Here is a 27,293-nt window from a genome sequence, read left to right on the forward strand (position 1 = left end):
CTAGGGGACATGGGAGAGGGGCGGGACTGGGGTTTGGGTTTCCCAGTCCATTGGGAGATGCCTAGGAGAGGATCGTACCGATTACGTCAGAAGAAAGCAGAGCCCGCGCCAGGAAGGTCTCAGACAAGTACGGGGTAGGTGGGTGGAGAGCCGGGGGTGGCCACAGATGCCCGCCCGTAGGCCTTATGAATGAATGACTGTAGTGTGGGGACAGAAGGGCCTCCTGTGAAGTGAGGCTCAAGCATTGGAAGATCATTTTTATGGATGACAGCCACCAAGAACAGTGGGTGCGACCTAGTAGAGTCATCTGGATTCTGGGCTCAGAACCAGGGTCATCAGGGTCAGACGTAAGACCCTGTAGGGAAGCTGCATATCGAATTGTGGGTCAAAATGAGCTTCAGCTTCAGTACAGCTAGGGTGTGTGGAGCAGAAATCGAGGAGTATATTCTTGTCCAGGTCAGGGCTCAGGCACATCTGAAGGCAGGAGGTAGTGAAGAGGGATTTGCTTAAGAGGGTGCATGGTGGGCCAGGGGAAGGTCCAAACTGAGGCAATGACCAGGTGAGAACGGGTCTGTTGTAGTTTTAAAGCAGAAAAGGCCTAGGGGGCTCCTAGGGGACGAAGGGAATTAGTCCACCCTATCATTCTGTGTCTTTGTGGTGGGTACTCACAGCCAGCCAAGTTCTGCCTCAGGCCTTCTGCTGAGGTAAGCATGGCAGGCTACTCTGAGGATGTGGATCTTTCCCTTCATGGTCCAGGCTGCTCTTTCCTCCCAGGGACACCCTCACCTCACTCCCCTCCTCTGTTTTACTTTCCAGAGTTTGAATCCTGAGGGTACAAAGAGGTGTGTAGTTCACGTGAGCAGGCAGCACACCAGTCATGCCCAGGAGATAGCACCAGGCCTTGCTGTGCTGGACTCTGTTCTGGAAGCACTGTACAGTGAGAGGTGTTGAGCAGAGGAACAGGGCTTTATTCTGGACATGGGTGGCCAGGTGCTTAGTCCCCCAGCAAGATAGAGGCTTCATGCACATGCTGTCGGACCACACGGTCCAGCAGTGTATGCACATCTCGGGCAGCCTGGGCAGCAGCTTCTAGCACACACTCTAGGTGGTCCTCATGCAGCCGGGCATCCATCTCAAGTAGTGCGATCTGGCCTGAGGCTGGCAGCAGGGCCAGTGCCAGCTGGGGACCACCAGCTGCTTCTTCCACATGGCTGAGGTCTGCCAGGGCTGTGCCGTCCACAAAGCCAGCTGAGCACGCACACACAAAGTCCCGCATGGGTATCCCAGCATCCAGCACTGCCAGTGTGGCTGCATTCACACAAGCTGCGTATGTCCCACCATCTGCCTGTAGAACCTGCAGAGACCCCATAAATCTATCAGACTGCTTTCTCACCCTCTAGCACTCCAGCTGTCCTGATACTCTTCAATCCCCTTCCCTCCCTCGTTGAGGGCTGTAGCTGGTTTACCTGCACATAGATGTCAATCTGGGAGCGTGGGTGCAGCTGTGTGAGAATGGCTGCCTCAAAGGTCTGGCGTAGTTGAAGGCCCATCTCACAGGACTTCCGGTCCCCATGTGGCCGTCGTTTGCGCTCACCTGTGCTGAAGGTTGCTGAACTATACTGACAGTTCACCAGGGCACGGTCAGGCAGGGCTCGAGACCGGGATCCCCGAATCTGGAAGAGAAAGGACAAATAAACCAGGCCTACTTCTCCCAGCTCATATTCCTTAGTTCTCTGTGGCTCAAGCTCCCTTTCTCTTCTCCCTCCAGTGTCTCAGACAAGGGCAGCTACTTTATCTCCAAAATACTCAGGGGAGGTCGTTTGCCAGTCTGAGTCACCATCACCTCTGTTGTGCATGCCCCTTTTCACGCTTGCTCCATTTCCTCCCAACTCATTCTCTATCTGGTGTGTTCACAAACATCAAGTCTGATTCTGCCTCACCTCCATGCTCACATTCTACTTACCTTTCAACGGCTTCCCATTATGTGTAAATTAAAAATTCTAAATCCTTTCTCTGGTCTACAAAGTCCTGGGTCCTCACTTCCCTGAAAACTCTAAAATCTCATTTGTAATTATCCCCTGCCCCACCAACAGTCGTTTTGCTCTGCAGAAATCCCATGGTTGTTTCTACCAATGGCCTTTTGTTTTGTTTTGTTGAGACAGCGTCTCGATGTGTAGTTCAGGCTGGCCTTGAACTCACAATGTAGACCAGGCTAGCCTCGAACTCCAAGCGATCCTCCTGCCTCAGCCTGCTGGAATTACAGGCGAGCCACACCACTCCTGGTTTCTTCCACCTTTTAAAGAGCTGGGCTCCCAATGCACTAAGCAAACATTTTTTAAATTTCTGCGTTGGCTGGGCCTTGCTAGTGTTGAATAAACACTGTATATTCAATTAAGGCAGATGGTTTTATTTAAAAGCCCAGTTCTCCGGAAATTTATGTTCCAAGGGAGAAGACAAAGGATGAGAAAGTAAAACTGATGTTTGAGGTGGTAGGTGCAGAAAGGCAAGGAAGCGCGTTGTAGTGGACTGCACGTCATCCCGACCGTGACAGGGGTGTAGAGAGGTGAGGGAGCGAGTGGCAGAGCCTGGCACGTTGAGGAATCGCAGAGAGGAGTGCACGGCCCACCATGAGGTGCTCTGTGAAGACCTTGGCGTTTACTCGGCCCTGAGCTTCAGCTCCGTAATCGGAGACTCGCCCCACACTCGCCTCGTGCGGCCCATAGACCACGGCCAGAGCCTTGGTGTTGCCCTGCTCGATGTATGCCGAGCCGTCGGCCTGCGCGAACACCCCCATCCGCGCCTGGATCTTGCGCAGCTCCCCAGCACGCCGCCCGTCCACCCGGTAGCCTTGGTCCGACAGAAGTTCCAGGCCCGCCATGCCGCTAGTCCCGCTCTCTGCCTTCCAGAGAAGTAGGCTCCCGACAGCCCCAGTGGGTCAGATCTACGGTCTCTGGCGGCGTGGTTCCTTCCGGTCCCGGAACGACATTTTCCGGCGTTCCGGCCTTCTGGTTCCGGGTAGCTATGGTTCCTGGCGGCTCCAGGCCGCTCGAATGTACGGTTTCCTGCCGCCCTGCCAACCTTCGGGTGTTCCAAGGAACTCCTAATCCCTGCAGCCCTGGTCCTTCAAATGTAAGGGCTTCCGCGGCCCCGCTTCCTACATCCGGGCTCTGGGAGGGAAGGTGGAGGTCCTCCCGCCTCATAGTCTCGGGGTCGCATCTCTGCGCAGCTCTTGTGCACGCGTCGCTGGACTTCTCCTTGGCCCCAGCTACCGTGGGGAGGAGACGGCCTCAGGGTATATTTCACCCAAGTTGAGGCTTTTTTTTTTTTTTTTTTTTTTGAGGCAGGTTCTCCCTTTGTAGTTTAGACTAGCTTTGAACTTTCTTTGTAGTCCAGGTTGGTCACTAACTCGCGGCAATCCTCCTGCTTCAACTTCCCGAGTGCTGGGATTACAGGCGTGTTTTGTCTTTTTAGTAAAGAAGGTTTTAACTTTGGGGACGGGATTTGGGTGGGAGTCACTAACCTCAGCACATAGGCTTCAGCTGGACTTGGTTCTTAAAACAAGCCAATTGTGAGGTTAATTCTTTACAGCTTGCAGTGCTTACAGCCTGCTTTGGGTATAATCAATGAGGCAGTCACCCACGGTGTGTCCTTTTATCTCTTGCTTTCTAACCTCAGTTGCTTTAAATAATGAAAATTATTTTCTTACTATCTTTCAAAATTCTGGGTTTGCTTAGGCTCACCTAGGTAGCTTGAACATGGTGGCTGGGGCTGCAGCCATTTGAAAGCTTCCTTACATCTTTGGTGGTTGTTACTGGCTGTTGGCAGGACTGTCTGAGGGTATCACACACCTGCATTCGGCTTCTCTATGTGACCTGGCTTCCTTGAAGTGTGGCAGCTGAGTTCCCAGGGTGTACAGTACAGTGAATGTACAGCCTCAGAGTCACAGTGTCATTCCTGCCCGACCCTGTGGGTCAAGGCAGTCACAAAGGTCTGCCCAGGATTAGGGGGAAGGGACAGACCTCATTCCTCAATGAGAAGTGTGTCATCTTTATGTTTTAAGAAGGGCAGGTGGGCTGGGCATGCTGGTGTGGGGTGGGCCATACAGTCTGCTATAGGGGGCCTAAGACCAGCAGTCATGGTGACCCTTCCACAGTGGTTGTGATCTCCTTAAGCTGAGCACAAGAATTGTGAGCAAGCCACAGCCCTACTGCTGCAGCTCGTTCAAGCCATGATGGGTCACCATTCTCTGCCAGTAGGCACCCTGACCCCTGCACTGGCTGTGCCTGTTCTTATGGGTTGAGGTTGTCCTGTCGGTTGAGTCTTTACCATATGTGCTTATACTACTAAGATGCTCTGGGCAATCCTGTAGGTCCACTGCCCCCATTGTATGGCATGGGCCTTAACAGCTCAGAATAATCAGGATAATGTTGGTCTTCAGCCTAAGGAATCTTAAAGTGAGCCAGTGGCAGTTGCTGCTTCCAGTTCAGTGGAATCCTTGCTATTTCTGCTGGGGAAAATGTCTTCTACCCCAGCACATGGCAACAGCTTGAGTTCAGGGCCAGGGCCTGAACTCCCCTGACTCCATATTCTAGCTATAGGGTACATAATGAGTGGTCCCAGGTTTTGGGGGTCTAAAGCTTATATAAATTTGGAGGCTGCCTTAGGAATGCCAAGCCCACTCTTGGATTCAGTGATTAGCTGGGAGGACTTGATAGAACTCAGGATATAGGCACTCATGGCTAAGACTTGTTACTAAGAAAGGATATAAATAAAAATATGCCAGGGCCAGGGATGTAGCTCAGTGGCACTGTGCCTAACTCGAAAGCACAAGGTCTGGAGTTCAATCCTTGGTACCAAAAACAAAACAAAAAAATATGCCAAAGGAAAAGGTTCATGGGGTGAAGTCCAAAGATAATCAAATGCAAACTTCCAGAACCTCTGCCTGGGGACTTAGGACAAAAGTAGCATAGGTGTGGTGCTGTCTACCAGGGAAGACCATGGAGACTCCTTGTCTAGGTTTTTTATGGCATACAACCTGCACAGGCACCCTCTTGTAGGTACCCAGATTCCTGACTCCCAGAAGGAAAAGAAGTATTCAGCACAAGCCACATTTATTTACACAAATAATTTAGACACTGTGTGCTACTATTACCAGGTAATGGGAATCATTCCAAAACCATGTTCCCAGACCCCAGCCACCTCTGTAGACTTGCCTTTTGAAGGAAAGCAGTCTCAGGCCTGCTGTATTAATTCTGTTCTGGAAGGAAGTAGAAGGAAAACAAAATTATATATCCAGAATTAAATGACTACAGTAGGAAAATATGTCCTAACATAACAAAACTTTCAAAAGTTGGAAAATACCATAAACATAACAAATATAGAAAACCAATATACTGTTAGTTAACTGCCTAACATATAATTAATTCCAACATGTTTCCCTGCATTTTTTTGGAGGCATACTCTAATACCCTCTGAAGATGACAATGTTTTTTTTTTGGTACCGGAGATCAAACTCTGGTCCTTGGGCTTGCACAGCAGGTGGCGAAACCACTGAGCTAAATCCCCAGCCCAGATGACAGTGTTTTTTTGATGTTACTATCTACAGAAGGTAATTTATCTTCCTAACATGTTTGATCAAAATTTATTTTTATTATAGCTTAGATAAGTTGCTTTTATGCAACAGCTCCTTCAGGTAATATCCTGTAAATTTTTTTTCTTTGAGGCAGTGTCTCACTATATAGTTAGCACAGGTTGCCCTAGAAGTGACTTGCTATGAACCTCAGGATGCCCTTGAGCTCAGGATTCTGCTGCCTCAGCCTCCTTAGTGCTAGGAATATCCCGTAAAATTTTAGGACTTTAAATTTGAGGAAGCTTCTATCAAACTTCTTTCGTACAAATCATATGATTTTAGGGGCCTTTGGGTTTTCTTTTTTCTCTTTTGTGGTACTGTATTGAGAATTAAACTGAGCTTGCACTGAGCTACATCTCCAGTGCCCCCGCCCTACCCTCTTTTTGTGGTACCAGGGATTGAACCCTGGGCTTTCACACTGAGCTACATTCCCAGTCTCCTCCCCCTTTTTAACTTTTATTTCAAGACAGGGTCTCTTTAAGTAAGTAAATTACCCAGGCTGGCTTTGAACTTGCTATCCACCTGCCTCAGCCTCCCAGAATGCTGGGATTATAGATGTATGTCACCATGCCCGGCTTGTGTATGTTCTGTATGCAGTCAGGTGACATGAAGAAAACCTGGGAAGGACCATTAATCAGGTTACAGTCCATCCCTGCCACCATGTCACTCTGTTCATGGCCCCTGCATAAGCATATCTTTGACATCTTTGCTAAGTCCAAAATCTGCCCCTCCCCAAAGACAGTTACTCTTGCCTGTCCTTTTTCCTGTACAAGAGTCACATAGTCTCCTTTCATGTTTTATTATTTTTGGTTGAAAACTGGATATTTTAGATACTTTTTTCCAGTACTAGGGATTGAATCCAGGGCATTTACACTGACCTACACTCCCAGCCCTTTTTATGTATGTATGTATGTATGTATGTATTTATGTATTTATTTATTTATTTTGGTACTGGGGATCGAACTTGGGGTCCTTGTGCTTGCGCGGCAGGTGATGAAACCTCTGAGCTAAATCCCTGGCCCCTTTTTATTTTTTATTTATTTTTTTATTTTTATTTTTTTTTGGTACTGGGGATCAAACTCAGGACCTTGGGCTTGCGAGGCAGGTGCCAGAATCACTGAGCTAAATCCCCAGCCCTTTTTTTTTTTTTTTTGGTACCAGGGATTGAACTCGGGTCCTTGCGCTTGCAAGGCAGGCAGCGGAACCACTGCGCTAAATCCCCGGCCACCTTTTTATTTTTTGAGACAGGGTTTCATTAAGGTGCTAAGTTCCCCAGGCTTTGGTACCAGGGATCAAACTCGGGACCTTGGGCTTGTGAGGCAGGCGCCAGAACCACTGAGCTAAATCCCCAGCCCTTTTTATTTTTTGAGACAGGGTTTCATTAAGGTGCTAAGTTCCCCAGGGTGAACTCAAACTCGCCATCCTCTTGCCCCAAGATGTACCACGACACCTGGCTAGATAATAGCTCATAGCAACTCTGCATTATGAATAGCCCGTCCTCCTTGGGCTCAGTTTGTGGCCGTCTGGACCAGCCTTGTGAAGTCTAGTCTCCCTCTCCCTCCAATATGTGGCTTCTGATGTCACTGCTTGATTTCAGACCTAGTTTCTGTCTTCCTAGAAGTTGCACCTGGGTGAGCATAGTTCAGTGTTAGGACACAGGTTGGCCAAAGATTGTGTTTAAGCTCCCAAGCCAATGAGGCTCCCATCTTTTGCCAGGGCTCTCTGTATGATGGGAGTGTGGTCCAATCTGCCCCATGTGTAGTCGGTGTTTGGCTGAATGATGTCCAGATTCAAACTCCTGAAGCCTGTGACTGTCATGTTATTTGCCAAAAGGAACTTTACAGTTGATTAAGTTATAGATCATGAGATAGGGAGGGGAGGTATCCTTGGTTATCCTGGTGGATGCTAAATATAATCACAAACTTTTATTTTTGACAGGGTCTCACTATGTAGTTCAAACTATCTTTGAACTCACTATGTAGCCTAGGCTAGCCTCAAACTTGAGGGCATCCTCCTGCCTCAGCCTCCTGGGTGCTGGGGTCACATGTGTGTGCCACCATGCCTGGCTACAAGCATTCTGTTTTTGAGTTAGGGTCTCACTATATAGTTCAAGCTGGCTTCATACTTTCTACGTAGCCCAGGCTGATCTCAAACTCATGATCCTCTTTCCTCAGCCTCCCAAGTGCTGGAGTTACAGATGTATACCATCATACCCACCCACAAGTACACATATAAGAGGAAAGCAGAGGGGAATTTGACTGTAGAAGAGAAGGGCATATAATTCTAGAGAGACAGAGGTTGGACAGGTGGATCCACAAGCTAAGGAGTGCGGGCACCCCAAAAGCTGGAGGACCAGGTTATGGTTTCTCCTTGGAACCTCCAGAAGGAAGTGTTCTGCTAAAAACAAACAAAAAAACCCTTTAGTCACATTGACTCAGCTTTTTTTTAAAAAAAAATTTTTATTTTTTTAGCATTGACTCAGCTTTGATTTTGAGCCTCCAGAAATGTAGGAAACTAAATTTCTGTCATTCTTTTTTTTCTTTCTTTTGCAGTATTGGGGATCGAAACCAGGGCCTTTGCATTGAGCTACTTCCCCAGCCCTTTTTATTATTTATTTTGAGGCAGAGTTTTGCTGAGTCACTAAGTTGCACAGACTGAACTCAAATTGAAAATCTTTTTGCTCAAGGACAGATGTGTTGACTTATAGTAATGACTCTGTCTTAAAGGAAATATGAGTGACCATGGGCCAGGAACAGATTCAGGTTACCCTGAATGAGATGTTCTACCATAGGAGAAATCACAGAACTAAAGAAAGTCATAAATCAACATATTTGTGGTATTACTAGGTAGGTGGGCTACAGCAAGATGAAAAAATCTGCAGGTTTTGAGGTAGGATAAAAAAAATAAAGAGTGTAATGGCTTGTGTCTAGATGTCTCCTAAAAGCCTCATGCAATCATAGGTGGAGCTTTTTGGAGATGGATGGATCTAGGGTGTGTGGTGCTGGGATTAAGGATGTGATGTTGGGGTTGATTCATGGTGTGATGCTAGGATTAAGGGTGCCCATCAGGTTCTAGTGAGTGGACGGGGGGTGGTCCCATAGTCTCTAATTGCACTATCTATGTTAGTAGTAAATGGCTATTAAAAGGGACTAAAGATAGGCCAAAGTAACTTTAGCTCTCAATATGTAACATTCCATTTCTTTTTCTTTTTTTTTTTTTTGGTACCGAGGATCGAACTCAGGTCCTTGTGCTTGCGGGGCAGGCAGTGGAACCACTAAGCTAAATCCCTGGCCCACATTCCATTTCTTCATAGTCATGGTTCTAGTCAGCCAAAGCCAAATTATCTTCAGGCTCTTGAATAGAGATGTGGCTTTTCCCAAGAACCTCAGCATGCTGCTGTGGTACCTGTAGGGGCCTTTCTCCTGTGCTGGATCTGACTATTAAACTCAAGCTCTTCTGCCCTTTCCCTTGTGGCTGTCAATTCAGGTCCTGAGGGCTCCTCACGAAGGTTTCTGTTGTCTCCTGGTGCCTTCAGGGCTGTGCCTCTCCACCTTCACCTTCCTGATAAAGCCACTGGGCTCCAGGTAGGATTGCAGGATAGTAGGCCTTGTCCCTCAGCTTGTCCCTCCTAGTGTAGAAACTGCCCACCACTGGGGCAGAGGAGGGACCAAGACTTGTATAAATGCTTGACTTGTATAGGTCTTTCATAGATCCTTCTTGCTTTGCTATATGCCTTTTGGTCAGCACCCTGAGCAAGAGGGTCAGCTTCTTTGGGGTCTTGCCCTCGCTGTGGCTTTCAGGGGCACCACCGCTGGCCTACTATCACTTCTCCCACCAAAGCTGGTTCACAGTCCAAAGGTGGGACACTGGCTCCACCTGCTGAAGCAGGGGAGCAAGTGCAGGAAGGGTGATAGTGGTATTGGTGGCATTTGTCCCCCAGCAGAGGTCACTGCCCATCTCCGGCAAGCAGGGAGGAGCAGATTCTGGCAGCAGGGTAGACTCAAGTAAGTTTGTGATGTGAGATTCAAGTGTGTCTACCTCAAGTTTCCATCTTAGGTCTGAAGCCCAGATGTTGCCCTGCAAAAGCTGCACTTGGTGCTGCATTGCAACTCTGCAGCTAGGTCCTGAGGCACTCTAACTTGCCTTGGTGCGTACCACATACAGTGGTACGCACCAAAAAATTTCCAATTGAATTATTGACTGATATTACTTCCTTTTAGCTTAAAGATTTCAACTGTGACCCCCCCCACCCCGTGCACGCGCGCGCGGGTGGGTGGGTGGGTGGGTGGTATTGGGATTGAACCCAGGGCCTTCACACTGAGCTACATCCCCAATCCAGGTTTTTTTTTTTTTTTGGTACTGGGGATCAAACTCAGGACCTTGGGCTTGCAAGGCAGGCGGTGGAACCACTGAGCTAAATCCCTGGCCCCAGGTTTTTTTTGAGACAGAGTCTTGCTAAGTTGTCCAGGCTGGGCTTGAACTTGTGATCCTCCTGATCCAGTCTCTCATAGAGTGCTGGGTTTATAGGCATGTGCCACCACACCAGGCAAGAACTCTTTATAAATCTCTTATAAGGTGAGTACACTAACAACAAGTTTTCTGTCTTTGTTTATCTTGGACTGTCTTTATTTTCAAAATATAGTTTTATGGGGGTGGGCGCTATGGCTGTGGCTGAGTGGTAGATTCCTAACACCATGGTTTCATTTTAGAGCAAGGTATGGTGGTACCTGCTTCTAGTGCCAGCCACTCAGGAGACTAAGGCAAGAAGCACTGCTGTAGCCCAAGAGTTTTGAGTGTCAACCTAGTCAACATAGCATGACTTCATCTCTAAGAAATAAAATAATTTGGGGGGCTGGTTTGAGACAGCATCTCAATATGTAGTTTGGGCTGGCTTTGAATTCACTATCCCAGGCTGCCTTCAAACTCTCAGTGATCCTCCTGCCTCAGCCTCCTGAGTGCTGGGATTACAGGCGTGTGTCACCATGCTTGGCTAAAATAATTTTTTTTTAATTAAAAAAAGAGATAGTTTTCCTGAATGTGGAAAAATTGACATCTTTTTCTTGCATTGAGTGTGTCATACTGGTATCGTCTGCTTTCTACTCTTTCTTTGGAGCAGTCAGGTGCTAATAATATTCCTGGGGTTCTCTTACAAGTGATCAGTCACTTTCTCTGGTCCCTCTCAAGGATTTCTTGTTGAAGACAAGGATTTCAGTGTTTTGGTTGTAGCATCTCAGCTCTTAGAGGCAGCCCTGTCCTCACCTTGTGACATCACCAGTAGAGGAGCAGCTCTCTTGGAGGGAGTTTATCTTGTCTTGATGCTCCTGGGCATGAAGAGACATGTTCTCTGGAGGGCTCACTGGATGAGGTCAGGCCCACCGGTTATCCCTTGGCTGTGGCAATAACCTAAACTAACCCTGGGGGTAAAGTCCATTAGCGTCACAATCCTGGGCGGGTAGGAAGAGTATGTGTGTGTGCTTGAGAAGCCTTGAGGGCCTTCTTGGAATTCACCTACTTCTGGCTGTCAGGTCTGATGTGGAGGCTGACTCACTGAGCCTGTCATTCTTTTAGGGCAAAATACTCTGCATTCCTTGGGATTGGGGTTATTTCCTAATTATAGGAATTATTGAAATCATCATCACTGTATTTCCATGAGAGCAATAATACCCAAACTTGCAGCATGACACTTATCAATGCCTACCCACTCCTGGTCATCACAGTGAGGACTCCTTGCTTGGCTTTCCTGTCCTCCAGAAGGGACACAGAAACCCCAAGAAAACCCATAAATTAACAAGTGGAAACTCCACTTACCAAGCAAGCACATAAGGAAATGATGATGTGAAATAAGTGATAATTACTCAGGAAACATAAGGACACGAAAATAAAACTGAGTGCACAGAATTATCCCTCTAATAGATTGGAGCCAGCTGTCATGGCACGTACCTGTGATCCCAGCACTTGGAGGTTGAGGCAAGAGGATTACAAGTTTGAGGCCAGTCTGGGCTACAAAGCAAGACAATTTCAGTCCCTACCACCACACCTGAAAAACAGGTTGGATAAAAGAAGATCTCCTGTACCCATACTCTGGTAGGCTGAGGCAGGAGGATTGCAAGCTGAAGCCCAGCCACCTTGGCAACTGAGTAAGACCCTGTCTCACAAATAAATGGGGCTGGGCCGGAGATTTAGCTCAGTGGTGCTGTGCCTGCCTCGCAAGTGCAAGGTCCTGAGTTCGATCCCCAGTACTGGAAGAAAAAGAAAAAAGAATAAATAAGGCCGGTGGTGGTGGGGGACCTAAAAAGCCGAGGATTTAGCTCAGTGGTTCCGCTGCCTGCCTCAAAAACACAAAGTCCCAAGTTCAATCCCCAGTACCCCCCTCCTAAAAGACCTAAAATGCAAACCATTGTCATCCATGGGGAGGCGCTTCCTGGCCTCATGCCCAGGTGTTCAGCCTTGGAGGGACTCCCTGCTGCCTTCCTCCCCACTTCTTTCATTGTGGCCTGAGTGGTGTGTCTCCTCCAGGGCACCTGCCCACTTGCTACGTCCTCCATATGACATTGTCATGATGCATATCACCCTGCATCTTTTTTTTTTTTTTTGACAGTCTCATTGTGTAGTTCAGGCTGGCCTTGTACTCACTATGTAGCCCAGGCTGGCCCTGAACTTGCAGCAAGCTTCCTGAGTGCTGGATTATAGGCATGTGCCACCATGCCAGGGCCACCCTGCATCCTTGTGGCAACATCAGCACTGCTGGGCCCTCCCACATCTCTCTTGATGTGTCCCTTGGCTCAGCCAGGCTTGGACACTGACCTGCCTTGGTTTCTACTGTCCTGTGTCACTGGACCAAAAACATCTCTACCTGTGGTTCAGCTCTAGTGTCCACCTTCCCTGACTCCTGGGGCCACACAACTGTGATGGCCCAGGGACCGTGCACAGTGGTCTCAATTTGTGTTGGCATGGAGGCCAACAGGCTCCATGTGGCCAGTGGGCGGCCAGGTGGATGGGTTGGGGGAAATGCCTGAATCCACACTCCTCCCCTAGTGACACACTCAGGCCTAGCTGGGACAAAGAAACTCCCATTTTCCAGGAGGGGCTTTCTGGAGGGAGCCAGCAGCCTGGAGTGAGGCTGGGCACTACTGTTGATTAGAGGCTCAGGACCAGAAGTTAGAGATCAGCCTAATTCTGCTTCAGACTGTTGGGATGGCTGGCTGCGGAATGTCAGGGCTTTGCTAGCTGCTGACCTCACAATGGTGGGGTCTGCTGTCCCTGGCTAGCTGCCAGCTGCCAGCCTGCTGCATGCCTTGCTGCTGGGCATGTCCCTCCTCAGCAGCTATGAGGGCCTGTGGCAGGAGAGCCAGCAGCTGGCACAGGAGAATGAGGAGCTATGGTGGCTGGTGCAGCTCATCCAAGAGAACCAGGAGCTAAAGCTGGTCCTTAGGAGTAGGGGCAGCAGCCTGGGCTTCTTGGCTGAGGTGACTGCCAGTCCCCGGATGCTCAGGCGCAGAACAATCAAATTCAAGGATGCTGAGAGAGGTGAGTAATAGCACGGCTCAGAAACCAGGCAAAAGCCCTTGCCACTCGGAGTGTGACTTGTGCACTGGTAGTAGGTGGAGGGTATGAAGCAAGGCCAAGGAAAAGGTGGAGTGGGGGCTCTTTTAGGAAGTACACTAAGTAGGGAAGAGGTGACATCTCTTAAAAATGACATCTGATCAGAGCTGGAGCAAAGTGAGATACCAAGAAGGGGGACAGCTTTCCTGGCCGGTCATCAATGCAAAGGTCCTGAGGTGGCAGCAGGTTTGCTGTAAGGCCAGCATTCTGGAGACTTCAGGAACTTAATCCTTCACTCTTTCTGATGCAGAAGGGACCAGGAGGGCCCTGCAGGCCAAAGGGATCTGAGGGCAGACTCTTGTCGCCTCATCTTGTACTCTCTGGGCTCCCCAAATTGGTGAGGGGAGAAAACAGCCCCACTCTGTCCTAGAAAGGACAGAGGCTTGGCCAGGGTAGGGCTGTGAACATGGTCAGACTCTGTATATATATAACTTGAAAATAGAAGTAACAAGACTTCCAGCAGTTTGGCATGTGCCAAATGAGAAAGGGGTGTGAGGGCCGCTTGTTACTTTGGCTCCAGTGCTGGAAAGGGGAGCCACTCCTGAAAAGGGCATACTTGGAGGCAACCCCAGGGTCTTGAGGGAATGGATGCTGTGTTTTGGCAAGGATCTGGCCAGGCAAAGGGGAGACTCAAATGGGCAGGTAAGTGGGTCCTATAAGGCCTGGCACTGTCTTTTATCACTGCTGTGGGACTGTGTGACATTACCAAGAAGGAGGATGAAACCAGGAGGGAACCACCAGGCATGCCAGCAGGTGGCAAGGTGGCAAAGTAGGGCAGGTGGCAAGATGCTTCCAGGAGGTGGGAGTGGGGAGCAGGTAGGAGCTTGGGTGCTACCAGAGGGGACCAAACACTGAGGTGTTAGGCCTTTGTCAGTCTGTCTTAGAGCATTTCTGGGGGAGAGGGGACAGGAGAAGTCTGGGAGGTAAGTGGAACAGGGAGTTGGAGATCTTGAGAGGCATCTTTGGGGGCAGCAGAGCAGCTGCATGCTGCTGGAGGGCCTTGTGGGGACAGGGCCCTTGGAGGATGTATTTGTGAGCTGACAGGAGCTAACCCCTGGGGTAAAAACAGAGATGGGGTGGGGCTGAGGTAACACCTGTGCGCAATGAGAGAGTTCTTGGGGTAAGGGCATAGCAGGCAGCTTGGGTGAGTACAGGGCAGCAGGTGGCAGTGGCTATGGATGGGGTTGAGTAACTCTCTTCTGAATAGTCATGGACTGAGGGGAGGCTGTGTTGGGGTTGGGTGGGAATGAGAGGGTAGGCAGCCACCAGGGTTGAGTGGAAAGCTATGAGGCCTGTTCTGGGGGTACTGGATTGAAGTGGGGTGCTGATCACAGCTGCTTCCCACGGCTGCTCAGGGCTGTAGCATGGACCTCTGCATCCTGGCTGCACTGTGATGGTTCTGGCCCCAGCCAGCAACAAGGGTGCCAAAGCAGTAGGGAGGCTGGTGAGGGGCATTGCCTCTTGGTGGGTGATCATCTAGAAGTGGCCAGCTACCTATTCATAAGGAAGTGGTCCTGTGTGCCTGCTGCTTGGCCCAGTACCTGACTGTGGGTGGGCTAGAGTCCACCTTGCTTGGCCCAAGAACGGCTGGAGAGTAGGGGGACCCGGTGAAAAGACCTGGGGAGGGAACAGGGGATAGCAGTAGCCAAAGGGAGCCACCAGGCATGAGGGCATGAGGTAGGGTCAGATGCCACAGGTTGCTGAGTCAGATCTTGTGCATCTTTCTTGTGGCAACTTGGACCAGGCACTGGGTCCAGTTCCTTCTGAACCCTCTCTCTCTTTACCTGTCCTCTAATCTCCTGTTGCATGGAAGAGGACACCTAGGCTTCCAGAAGGCAACTTGGACCATGGAAGAGGTGGGCTGTGGTTTGTCTGAGCCTGCTTGCCTCAGGCTGGCACACTGGGTGAGGCTGGTGGGCTCAGCTGACCACTCAAGTCCCAACAGCTGCTCCTTTGGGGCTACCTTGCAACAGCTGAGTGTCCCACCTGCCCCTGTTGTCCAGAGACCCAGCTCCTCCCCTCCAGTGTCCAAGTGGCTCACATCCCAGGGCTCCGCCTAGAGCTGATTTCAGGTGCAGCCTCTGCCCTCCCTGCAGATCCCCCAGCAAGTAAGAGACTCCCTTGATGGTGTCACAGTATTGTAGGAAATCTGGACCAAGAAAGACAAACCCACTCAAAAGAGATAGAGGAAAGCATTATTTGACTGGCTGGCCCAGTGGAGCTAGTTTAGGTTGGGGTGGGCTTGGGATGAGCTATAAAGTAAATGTCTGGAGGTTGGGGCTTTCTTTAGGAACAGCATATTCACATAGCATAACACAACAGGATATATATTGTGAACATTGAGACTAACCAGATACATTTTCAAGGCTAACAGAGAGGACATAACAGAATACATATTGTGAATACTAAATCTAACAGGATATACATATATATTTTGTGGTGGCTTACATTGAGATTATATAAAGTATCACTCACTGGGAGGGGTTGTGGATCTGCCTGTTTCTGGGTAAATAGGAACAAAAGAAGGGCCTGTGAGAATTCTTAAGGTTTGAAAGCCTAAAAGTGTAAAACTTCTGCACTAACAGCAAGCCTAGGGACACTAGCACTGGTGCAGCAAGAGGGTTAGGCAGCCCATTCCGGGAGGACTTGTTTTCCTGGGGCATAATCCCCATGGAATAACAGCAAAGAGTCAATTATATCAGAAACCTCTTCTGGACATCCTCACCTGGAGTCTTTGCCTGGGAGCCACCTCTGTCCACCTTCCTGTCCCTCACCCTGGGGAAATTACCTTGTCCTTAAGGTGCTAGCCTCTGTCCTGGGTGAAGGGGACATCAGCAACAGGTGTGTGGGGTGGGGCGTCTTACCCTGGGGGAGGTGGAAACACCTCAGCTCCTTGAGTTGTCCCCCTCTTTCCTCAGCTGCTTCCACTCACCCCAGTTCTCCCGCTTCAGGGCACAGTCTGGAGCTCGTAGGGGCTATTGTTTCTTGAAGGTGCGGGGGTGGGGGGTGGGGTGGGGTGTAGCTTCCCTGGCCCCAGGGCAAGAGGAGGTTGGCAGTCAAGCACACTGGGAAGTGCACTCCCAGAGCCAAGGTGCCCTTGAGCCCCGATCGGCCTCTCAGTTTTGCAGTCCCAGGGTTGCTCCTGGCTGGCGAGCAGGAGGTGCCTGGTCAGGCCCGGACTTTGGACTTATGCAACCAACCAATCGCTTGGGCCTGGTGCACTGGGCGGTCCAGTGGGACGGGCTTGGCAGGCTCCTCCCTGGGGTGGGGGCAGGGCAGGCAGGAGCAGACGGAGCGACCTAGAGCAGTCTGGCAAGGTGGGCCCTGCGCAGTGGTCCTGCCCTTTGCGACAACACCTTCCCCACTCCTCCCCAGGCTGAACTCCAGGAGCCTTGGCCCCTCTCCACCCCTTTGTCGCACAGACTCTGCCTGGTCCCGAGGGCTGGCAAGGCCCAGGTAGGAAAGGCTGAGGGAAGCCAGAAGCAGGACTCCCCTCAGGTACTCTTTATGCCAAAAGAACTGGCTCCCCCACCCAAGAGCTCCAGGGTCCAGTCGCACCTTTTTCTCTGCTTCAGGTGTTGGCTTTCAGCCCCAGCCAGAACCCTAAAACCTGGGGGTGGGGCTATGGGGGGTGCTGGGCTGGCCAGCTGGGCTCAGCCACCTTGGGAATTGGCTCCTATAACTCTAGCTGTGCCTAGGCCCAAGTGGAGCCTCTGCTTGGTGATCAGCCTCACCCAGGCGTGATGCCAGGCCTCCTGCTGACAGCCTCTTCTGTCTAGTTTTCCCAGGGCTACCAGTTGAAGGGCCACTGCTGGGCGCCAGCCACACCATCATGGGTAGCCCGGAGGGACGCTTCCATTTTGCCATTGACCGTGGCGGCACCTTCACGGATGTCTTTGCCCAGTGCCCAGGAGGGCGTGTGCGAGTGTTGAAGCTGCTCTCGGAGGACCCTGCCAACTATGCAGATGCTCCAACAGAGGGTATCCGCCGCATCCTGGAACAGGTGGGGCTGAGCAGAGGAGCAGGTCTGGCAGGGACCCTGACTTGAGGCCTGATTCTGACCATGTGATCTCTAGGAAAGGGCCATTCTGTTGCCCCGGGACCAGCCACTGGATACCAGTCCCATTGCCAGCATCCGAATGGGTACCACTGTGGCCACTAACGCCCTGCTGGAGCGACAAGGGGAACGGATGGCCCTGCTGGTGACACGTGGTTTCCGAGACCTGCTGCACATTGGCACCCAGGCTCGCTCAGACCTCTTTGACCTGGTGAGCACTCCCATAGCATCGGGGTGCTGGGAGTGTGTGGCTTATACCCCCAGGGTTGCTGTGACTCGAGGGGAATTGGTAGGCTTATTGATGGGTCAAGTCCTCACTAGTGGACAAGAGTTTCCGGTCACTGCCAGTTGGATTTTGTGTCTTCTAACCCTCCGAGTAGGCTCCTGGTGCCCTGTCCTGCCAATACCATGCGCTGTCCTGGACTCTGTCAGCCCTATTTAGGGTTAGGTGTGGAACCCACTCCCATGTTGGGTCCAGAAGAAGCTGCCTGTGTGGAGGCAGCACCATACTCCACTCAGATGCTGCCCCTGGGTGGTCATTGCTGGACATGTCTGACTGTCTCCTGGGCCTGACTGCTGGCTTGTTGGGACATATTCCCTTGCCTGCACTGCCTCACCTACACAGGACCCTGAAAGGACCCTCAGGCCTGTGTTTCCCTGAGCCTCTGCCTGCCCCCAGGCTGTGTCCATGCCAGAGATGCTGTATGAGGAGGTACTGGAGGTGGAGGAGCGTGTGGTGCTATACCGTGGCAAGCCAAGTGCTGGGTCACCTGTCAAAGGTATGGTTGCTGCCCTTGGCAGAGGGATCTGGGGGTGGGCAGATCTTGGCAACCTTTGACAGGGCCATGGGCTCTTGCAGGCCGCACAGGGGACCTGCTGGAGGTGCAACAGCCTGTGGACCTGGGGTCCCTGCGTGGGAAGCTGGAAGGACTTCTGTCCCGTGGCATCCGGAGCCTGGCTGTGGTGCTCATGCACTCCTACACGTGAGTGGGGATCATGCTGTGGGTAGAGGGCTGTGGGCCTGGAATGGTGGTAGTGGGTGCACAGGGCCTTGGTGGGAGGTGCAGTGCCACTGGGTTCTTGTTGTAGGTGGGCCCAGCATGAGCAGCAGGTGGGCATGCTGGCTCGGGAGCTGGGCTTCACACATGTGTCCCTGTCCTCGGAAACCATGCCAATGGTGCGCATTGTTCCTCGGGGGCACACAGCCTGCGCGGATGCCTACCTTACTCCCACCATCCAACGCTACATTCAGGGCTTCCGCCGTGGCTTCCAGGGCCATCTGAAGGTGAGGCTCCTGAACCCTTCATTCCAACACTGGCCCTGCGCCTTCCCAGTGCCTCATTGTCTATCTGCCCCATCACAGGATGTACAGGTGCTCTTCATGCGCTCTGATGGAGGCTTGGCACCCATGGATGCTTTCAGTGGCTCCCGAGCTGTGCTTTCTGGACCTGCGGGAGGTGTGGTTGGCTACTCAGCCACCACCTACCAGCTAGAGGGTCATAAGCCTGTCATTGGCTTTGACATGGGAGGTATAAAGGCTGGATAGGGGTCTGGGGGAGGCTCAGCTGAGGAAAGCTGGGTGTGTGGGTCTTTGGGTAACTCCCAGCATTCCATCCTGCTCCAGGCACGTCCACAGATGTGAGCCGCTATGCTGGGGAATTTGAGCATGTCTTTGAGGCCAGCACAGCTGGTGTCACTTTCCAGGCCCCCCAGCTGGACATTAACACAGTGGCAGCTGGTGGGGGTTCACGCCTTTTCTTCAGGTCAGCTCTTATCCCCTCGCCTAGCTAAGACCCCCAGCTCTTCCTCCTGCTCTGTTTCCAATTGCAGTCCTCTATTTCTCAAGGTCTGGCCTCTTTCTGGTTGGGCCCGAGTCAGCAGGTGCCCATCCGGGCCCTGCCTGCTACCGCAAAGGTAAGAGCTCACATCTACCCCTGTGGGCTTTGCCCTCTGTACACTGCCCCAGGCCCACCTCACCCCTTCAGCCCCATCTCTGTTGCCCACTCCTGGCCCCCTGCCTCCAGTCCGTCCTCAAACTGTGCCCACCTTCTAGGGGGACCTGTGACAGTGACAGATGCTAATCTGGTCCTGGGTCGCCTGCTACCTGCCTCCTTCCCCTGTATTTTTGGGCCGGGAGAGGACCAGCCACTGTCTTCTGAGGCCTCCAGAAAGGCCCTGGAGGCTGTGGCCACTGAGGTCAACAGCTTTCTGACCAACGGGCCCTGCCCGGCCTCCCCGCTGAGCCTGGAGGAGGTGGCCATGGGATTTGTCCGTGTGGCCAATGAGGCCATGTGCCGGCCCATCCGTGCTCTCACACAGGTATGCCCACTTTTAGTCATCCTTGCTTGCCTATCCCAGCCTAGCCCTACCCTTCCCCCATACCTCCCACTCAGTTGGCCCAGCAAGGGTGAGAGACAGGGGGCTGGACCAGTGGAGTAGGAGAGGTCACTGATCCCTCCTGGATTCCCAGGCACGAGGCCATGATCCCTCAGCCCATGTGCTGGCCTGCTTCGGGGGAGCTGGTGGGCAGCATGCTTGCGCCATTGCCCGAGCCCTGGGCATGGACACTGTGCACATTCACAGGTGGGTCTGGGCATGGGATACACTGGTGGGCCTGTACCCTGAACCTGGGAGCTGGCTTTGGGAGATACTCCCTCACTGCTGTGCTACCCTATCCTCCTTGTCTCCTCAGGCACAGTGGGCTGCTGTCAGCACTGGGGCTGGCCCTGGCGGATGTGGTGCATGAGGCACAGGAGCCCTGCTCCCTGCCTTATGCACCTGAGACCTTTGTGGAGCTGGACCAGAGGCTGAGTCACCTAGAAGAACAGTGTGTGGATGCCCTGCAGGGCCAGGGCTTCCCCAGGTAGGTTCCTGGGGCTGCTGGGCAAAGGGCTCTCATTATCCCTACCACAGCCTTGGCAGGTTTACTGCCCAACAACCTTCCGGATGGAAAGTTTCCTGGGCCCTTAAGGGCAGTGGGCAAGAAGGATCTCTGGACTCCAAGCACCTGAGAAAGCAGGACAGGTATTCTAAGGGGCACTGGTTGAGTGCCTCTACTTGCCCGCTGCAGGTCCCAGATCAGCACTGAGAGCTTCCTGCACCTGCGCTACCAGGGCACTGACTGTGCCCTGATGGTTTCTGCTCATCAGCATCCAGCCACAGCCCACTCACCTCGGGCTGGTGACTTTGGGGCAGCCTTTGTGGAGAGGTACATGAGCCTCATCCTGGTAGCCTGGTGGGTGCCTGCAAGTCTGGCTGCCTTGCCCTGATGGCTCCCTTGGGTGGGGGAGTTATAGGTACATGAGAGAGTTTGGCTTTGTCATCCCTGAGCGGCCTGTGGTGGTTGACAACGTGCGGGTAAGAGGCACTGGCAGAAGTGGTCTTCAGCTGGAAGATACTCCCAAAGCCCAGACTGGTCCTCCACGGTTGGACAAGGTTGGTGGACTGGTGTGTGCTGGTCATTTACCTCTGTGGGACATGAAGTCAAGTCTAGAAGGGGAGGCCAAGCACTCTTGAGGGGTCACAGGGAAGATGCTAGATCTAGAAGTCTGGTTTACCTCACACCCTCTGCAGGTGACCCAGTGCTACTTTGAGGGGGGTTACCAGGAGACACCTGTGTACCTACTAGGAGAGTTGAGCTATGGGCACCAGCTTCAGGGCCCCTGCCTCATCATTGACAGCAACAGGTGGGCTGAGGGTTGGCTTGGTTGGAGCCTTGGAGAGGTGAACTGTGGGATCTCTTGTGGGGGGTTCTCTGGCTTAAGGCTGCAAGGGGCCTGAGGTATTCATGGGTCCTATTGTTGGGGTATTCCCTGGCTCAGGGGTGTGGGATCCTTGGAAGGGGTCTGTTCTGGCTCCTTGCAGCTCCCTTGTACTGCTCACCCCTAGTACCATCCTTGTGGAGCCGGCTTGCCAGGCAGAGGTGATTGAGACAGGGGATATCCGCATCTCTGTGGGGGCTGAGGCCCCCAGCACAGTGGGCACCAAGCTTGACCCCATCCAGCTGTCCATCTTCTCACACCGCTTCATGAGCATTGCTGGTGAGTGGCCATTGCTGTGTTCCCCACAGACCCAGCTGCTTGTAAGGCTCTGCATACTGGACAGGGTAGGCACACATGAGGCAGCTGATAGCATTGGCTCTTGTCACATGTGGTGGGCTGGGAGGCGTATGTCAAGGGGAAGTGTGACCAAGGGGAAGGGAAGGATTCCTGCTGGTGACACGGTGGCCTTGGGGTAGCACTACCTGCTGCAACAGCAGGTTTCAGATAGGATAGGAGCCCTCATGTGATCTATAGATATCTAGGGACAGAAAACAGGTCAATGTAATGAATCCATCTGTGCAGAGTCAGGCCAGGTGCTTTTGTAGATCTAACACTTTTTTTTTTTTGGTACTGGGGATCACACTCAGGTCCTTGTGCTTGTGAGGCAGGCGGTGGAACCACTGAGCTAAATCCTCAGCCCAGGCCAGGTGCTTTTGGGGGGGTCAGTGTCTGTGCCTAGGAACTAGGTTATCACTGTGCCAGGCAGGGTAGGGGGTGGAGGGGAGATCCCAGCTTCTGGTTAGGGGCTGCAGGCAGGCTAGAAAGGAAGCTGGTGTCCTCCACAAGAGGCCAAGACTCATTGGCTGTAGCTTCACTGCCAGGATGGGTCTTCTGCCACCCTAGTCTTCTGCTGGACATGGGAAAACTGCTGGGAGGCCATGTGGGTCTTGTTCTTCCCTTTTCTGGGGCTGTGTGGTGGAATCACCGAGTACCTGGTTACTCTGTGCCCCCAGAACAGATGGGCCGCATCCTGCAGCGCACAGCCATTTCTACCAACATCAAAGAACGCCTTGACTTCTCCTGTGCCCTCTTCGGGCCTGATGGGGGGCTGGTCTCCAATGCCCCCCACATCCCTGTTCACCTGGGAGCCATGCAGGAGACTGTGCAGTTTCAGGTGCAGTGCCCCTCCCCCATCTTCAGCTTGCCCTTGCCCCTGCTCCCCCTCCCCCTGCTGTACATATCTCCTGGTTTCAGATCAAGCATTTGGGGGCTGACCTCCACCCTGGTGATGTGCTACTCAGCAACCACCCCAGCGCAGGGGGCAGCCATCTTCCAGACCTGACTGTCATCACACCGGTGAGGGGTGCTACCTGGGTACTTTTTGGTGGGGCGGGGGGGAGAAGACAGCTGACACAGCTGACCGTTGGTTTCCACTTGCTAGGTGTTTTGGCTATGTCAGACACGGCCTGTGTTCTATGTGGCCAGCCGAGGCCACCACGCAGACATTGGGGGCATTACACCAGGCTCCATGCCCCCCCACTCTACCACACTGCAACAGGAAGGTGCTGTCTTTCTGTCATTCAAGCTGGTCCAGGGAGGTGTCTTCCAAGAAGAGGGTGAGCAGGAGTGGGACCATGGTGGGGATTAGCAGGATGGGATGGATCATTGCTGTTGGTAACAGACTGGGCTGACTCTAGGATACAGTCCAGCCCTGGCCTGCCCTGAGGCTCGGGGGAGACAAGTGGTAACCCCTCTGGGGAGTTGTACATCATCTCTGAGATGACTAGAACTTATAATTTTGGGAGCAGGAAGTCCTTCTGGGATTTGGTTTAGTGGGATACTTGGGCAGGACACCCAAAGGGCAGAGTGTTAGAGGGAGAAGGGCATGTTTCAAGGTGGGTGATTGCTACAGTCCACACTGGGGTCTGAGGGCTGCAGAGAGCAGTGCCAGGGGTAAGGAGCTGCAGGTCCTTAGACCCTTCTGAGCCTATACCTGGGTCTGAGTCCCCGGGCAGCAGAGCAATGAAGGACTTTCACTGGGACTTGCAGTGCTGTTACCTGCACATCCACCTGTAGAGGATGGGGGTCCCAGAGTGAACTGGAAGCCAGGGAGGAGTTGTCTGATGTGGCAGCTGGAGTTGCCCTAAATGATGCTGAACATCAAGCTAGGTAGAAGGGGGAGGGAACTGTTTGGGAACTCAAGGTCAGTGTTTGATGGGGTTTGAAGGCAGTGAAAGGATCAAGTTTGGACAGCCAGGGGATAGAGGCCCTGCACCAAGCTTGCACAGAGCAGCTGCGGGAAGGAAAAGGCAGGACTGAGCTGAGGTCACAAATGTGGGAGCCCAGAGAGGTGTCCCAGAGTGAGGGGAGGTGATGAGGGCAGGGAAGAGGTGGGAGTAAAAAAACCACAGGCCACTCTGGTTGCAGTGAACACAAAAAGATCGGCCTTGGTCACCGGGAACTGGGACAGGGCTGTAGATCACAGAGGGACAGTGCAAGTGTGGAGCAGGGGTCACAGTGGCTTGGAGAGCTCAGAGGACCATGACCCAGACTGGAAGGGAGACAGTTTTCCCTAGGTGCAGAGCGGTTCCTGGGCCAAACCTGCACTGCTTGCCAGAGTGGAAGGGGAACCTCATCCAGATCTGGGAATCCTGCAGTGTGGGGGTGGGGCACAGGCAGATGCCTGATACTCATTTGAAGGCCAGTGGTAGCAGTGACTGAGGGCAGGGCGAGTGGAAGATGTCAGGGAAGTGATTTTTCTCCTGGGAGAGGGAAGAGAGGCCTAGAGAAGGAAGGAGGGATGAAGGAGGAGGGGAATTTGTTGAGGGATAAACCTGTGGCCCTCCAGACACCTCCAGCTTTAGTGAGGTCATTGGCAAAGCTGCCTGCCCAGGGTTACCTGGGATGCTGGGCAATGGGAAGGAGAAGACATAGCAGAAGGGTGGAAATGTTCAGGCCACTAAGTCATTAGGGGAGGTGGGGAGCCCGTGGAAGGCCAACATGGGGGGCTTCCAGTGCCCAGGGGCCTGCAATGGCTATGGAACAGGTGGCCCAGGATATGGAGGGTGGCTCAGTGATGACTTTGTCCATCCAGCGGTGACAGAGGCCTTGCGGGCACCAGGCAAGATCTCTGGCTGTAGCGGAACTAGGAACCTGCATGACAACCTATCCGATCTCCGTGCCCAGGTGGCAGCCAACCAGAAAGGCATCCAGCTGGTGGGAGAGCTCATCGGGCAGTACGGTCTGGACGTGGTGCAGGCCTACATGGGCCATATTCAGGTGGGCTTGGGAACAGGTGCATGGGGACAGCGCTGAGCCTATCTCAAGACAGCTGGGGCACCCTGAAAGTGGCATAGCTGCAGCTGATCCCTCTCCTTGCCAGGAAAACGCTGAGCTGGCAGTCCGTGATATGCTACGGGCCTTTGGGACCTCCCGGCAGGCCCAGGGCTTGCCTCTGGAGGTGTCTTCGGAGGACCACATGGACGATGGCTCCCCCATCTGCCTCCGTGTGCAGATCAACCTGAGTCAGGTCAGGCCTGTTGGAGAGGCAGGGAGGGCCTGTCTGGCATATGGGGCCTTGCTGGCTACAGGACTGCTGAGCTGAGCTCTCCCCTCTGCTGCCCCTCTGCCTTGCAGGGCAGTGCTGTGTTTGACTTCAGTGGCACTGGGCCTGAGGTGTTTGGCAACCTCAATGCCCCACGGGCCATAACACTGTCAGCCCTTATCTACTGCTTGCGTTGTCTTGTGGGCCGTGATATCCCACTCAACCAGGTTTGTAGGGATGTAGTGTGTGTGGGAGGCTGACTAAGAGTGGGTGGAGACCAGTTTTTCAAGGGCTAGAACCCAAGAGAGATCCAGTTCTAACTGTGCCTGGCCCCCACCCACCTGCACACAGGGCTGCCTGGCTCCTGTGCGTGTGGTGATTCCTAGAGGCTCCATCCTGGACCCATCCCCAGAGGCCGCGGTAGTGGGTGGCAATGTTCTTACGTCACAGCGTGTGGTGGATGTCATTTTGGGGGCCTTTGGGGCCTGTGCAGCCTCCCAGGTACAGCAAGGTGGGTTGGATGTAACCCTGGGGCTGCTAGACTGGCTGATGGCACAGGGAGTGCATGCCCCACTCCACCCAAGGGCAGTGACTACTTCCTTGCCAGGGCTGCATGAATAACGTGACCCTGGGCAATGCCCACATGGGCTACTATGAGACAGTGGCTGGAGGCGCGGGTGCAGGACCTGGCTGGCATGGGCGCAGTGGTGTGCATAGCCACATGACCAACACGCGCATTACTGACCCTGAGATCCTGGAGAGCCGGTGAGCAGAGTGAGGGGTGGGCAACTGGGCAGGGATTCACTTGGCTGAGCTGAGCCCATCTGTGTAGGTACCCTGTCATCCTGCGGCGGTTTGAGCTGAGGCCGGACTCTGGGGGTCGAGGCCGCTTCCGGGGTGGTGATGGTGTAGTCCGCGAGCTCCTTTTTCGTGAGGAGGCCCTGCTGTCTGTGCTGACTGAGCGCCGTGCATTCAGGCCCTATGGTCTCCATGGTGGGTGGCTCCTAGCTTCTCCCTCTCTGTTGCTGTCCCAAGCTGGGTCCCAAGCTCGACCTTGCTGAGCCCACCCTCCCTGGCCCCCCTGAATCCCAACCCCACTCCATTTCTCCCAGGACACCCTTTCATCTTGCCTCTTGCTGCAGGGGGTCAGCCGGGTGCCAGTGGCCTAAACCTGCTGATCCGAAAGGATGGCCGCACAGTGAATCTGGGCGGGAAGACATCGGTGACTGTGTACCCTGGGGTAAGGGAGTCGGCTGCTGTTTCCCCTCCCTTCTTCAGCCTTTGTACTGAGTTATATTCCCCAGCTGTTTGTTTTGAGACTGGTTCTCACTAAGTCACTAAGTTGCTCAAACTTGCTCTGATCCTCCCACCTCAGTCTCCCAGAATGTGTGACTGCACCTAGCAGGCTCTGATGTTTAAGAGGGCTGCCCCAGGGCCGGGGATTTAGCTCAGTGGTTTCGCCGCCTGCCTCGCAAGCACAAGGACCTGAGTTTGATCCCCCATACCAAAAAACAAAAAAAAACAAAAGAACAACAAAAAAAAGAGGGCTGCTCCCTAGGCTTCTGAGGTCCAGAGGGGCAGATACTGCTTTGGCTGGGGCAGGGCCATGCCTACTCCGAACTTGTACCTCTCTTCTACAGGATGTGTTCTGCCTTCACACCCCTGGTGGTGGGGGCTATGGGGACCCAGAAGACCCTGCCCCACCACCTGGCTCGCCTGCACAGTTCCCGGCCTTCCCTGAACGTGGCAGTGTCTATGAGTACCGCCGGGCCCAGGAGACTGTGTGAAGGCCTCCACAATAAAGATTTCCTTAGGTCTCCCAGTTCTTGGGTATGGCTGCCTCTGCACTGTGGTCTGTGTGCCAGGGTCAGGAGGACACCGAGTGGTCCATGAGCCCCACCAGGACGGTACTGAGCATCCTCTGTTCCACCTCCTAGGGCAGGAGTCAAGCTGAGAGGAGGTCCCAAGGCTGGCAAGCTTAGCCACTCTGAGTGCTGGCACTTCCAGTATGTGATGTAGTTCAGGCACCAGCCCCTGACCTTAGCTAGGCTCCTGCCTGGTCAAGGTAGTGACCTTTCTCTTGCTTCATGGTCCTGGGGGAGCAGGGAGCCAGGGCATCTCTTGCTCTTTGGCTCCTAGAACTCCACTCACCTCTGCACCATCTCCTGGAACTTGGATATGTTTGAGATCCACCCTGTTAGGGGCTGAGGAGGGTGGAATTAGCAGGAGCTTCAGAAGAGTCATCTCCAGGCTCCCACCAGGCACAGTACCCAGGTCCCAGGGAGCCAGCTGGCAGGGGGCTTGGAAATAGCTGAAGAATTTGTGCTACAGTGGCTCCTGCACGTGGTATGCAGAGAAACCCAGTGCTTGGTGGGCCTTGGCCCTGCCTTGTCCAGAACTTCACCTCAGCAGCAAGCAGTGAGAAGGCGAAGGCAGGAAGATCTCCGCAAGGTCAGCCTGGGATGTGTAGTTCAAGGTCAGCCTGAACTGCATGCAAAACCCTGTCTTAAAACAAATCAACAAACAACATATATGGAATTGAGGTCACCCAGGAGCATTCTGAAGGCCACAGCCTTGCTACTCTGGTGGCTCTTGCCCTCAGACCACTTGGCCCAGTCATGTAGCAGTGACAGTTGTGTGTAGCACAAGGGCTCATCCTTTTTGAGGGGCAGGAGTGTGCAGTGGGCTCAGCCCAGGGTG

At 53.0% G+C, this 27,293-nt stretch overlaps 2 protein-coding genes across 5 annotated transcripts; one reads left to right on the plus strand and one right to left on the minus strand.

Annotated features, from left to right (window-relative positions):
* The first annotated feature begins 23 nt into the window (after positions 1–23).
* Oplah (5-oxoprolinase, ATP-hydrolysing) lies at positions 24–26,426 on the plus strand. 4 transcript variants are annotated; one of them, XM_087183556.1, is made up of 27 exons: positions 24–134; positions 17,011–17,234; positions 17,308–17,499; positions 17,968–18,067; positions 18,148–18,271; positions 18,378–18,573; positions 18,652–18,817; positions 18,913–19,051; positions 19,135–19,202; positions 19,342–19,607; positions 19,759–19,871; positions 19,981–20,151; positions 20,359–20,496; positions 20,585–20,723; positions 20,862–20,974; positions 21,177–21,328; positions 22,063–22,223; positions 22,304–22,405; positions 22,491–22,665; positions 24,144–24,328; positions 24,432–24,578; positions 24,686–24,820; positions 24,945–25,094; positions 25,201–25,358; positions 25,426–25,586; positions 25,736–25,833; positions 26,234–26,426. In XM_087183556.1, the coding sequence occupies exons 2-27, from the start codon at positions 17,064–17,066 to the stop codon at positions 26,378–26,380; spliced, it is 3,867 nt and encodes a 1,288-aa protein (XP_087039682.1). In that variant the 5' UTR covers positions 24–134; positions 17,011–17,063; the 3' UTR covers positions 26,381–26,426. The 4 variants fall into 4 exon arrangements, with proteins under 4 accessions (XP_087039682.1, XP_087039681.1, XP_087039683.1 ...); XM_087183555.1 differs by lacking the exon at positions 24–134 and adding an exon at positions 2,995–3,129; XM_087183557.1 differs by lacking the exon at positions 24–134 and adding an exon at positions 12,846–13,156.
* Exosc4 (exosome component 4) lies at positions 948–2,878 on the minus strand. Its single transcript, XM_004837766.4, has 3 exons — positions 2,708–2,878; positions 1,467–1,673; positions 948–1,354 (listed from the first exon to the last, which is right to left on the minus strand). The coding sequence occupies exons 1-3, from the start codon at positions 2,876–2,878 to the stop codon at positions 995–997; spliced, it is 738 nt and encodes a 245-aa protein (XP_004837823.1). The 3' UTR covers positions 948–994.
* Positions 26,427–27,293: the final 867 nt, after the last annotated feature.

The sequence above is a fragment of the Heterocephalus glaber genome, unplaced genomic scaffold, assembly GCF_053883595.1.
Source record: "Heterocephalus glaber isolate CG9 unplaced genomic scaffold, H.glaber_assembly_v1.0 deba00000281, whole genome shotgun sequence".
NCBI classification, from domain to species: Eukaryota; Metazoa; Chordata; class Mammalia; order Rodentia; family Bathyergidae; genus Heterocephalus; species Heterocephalus glaber.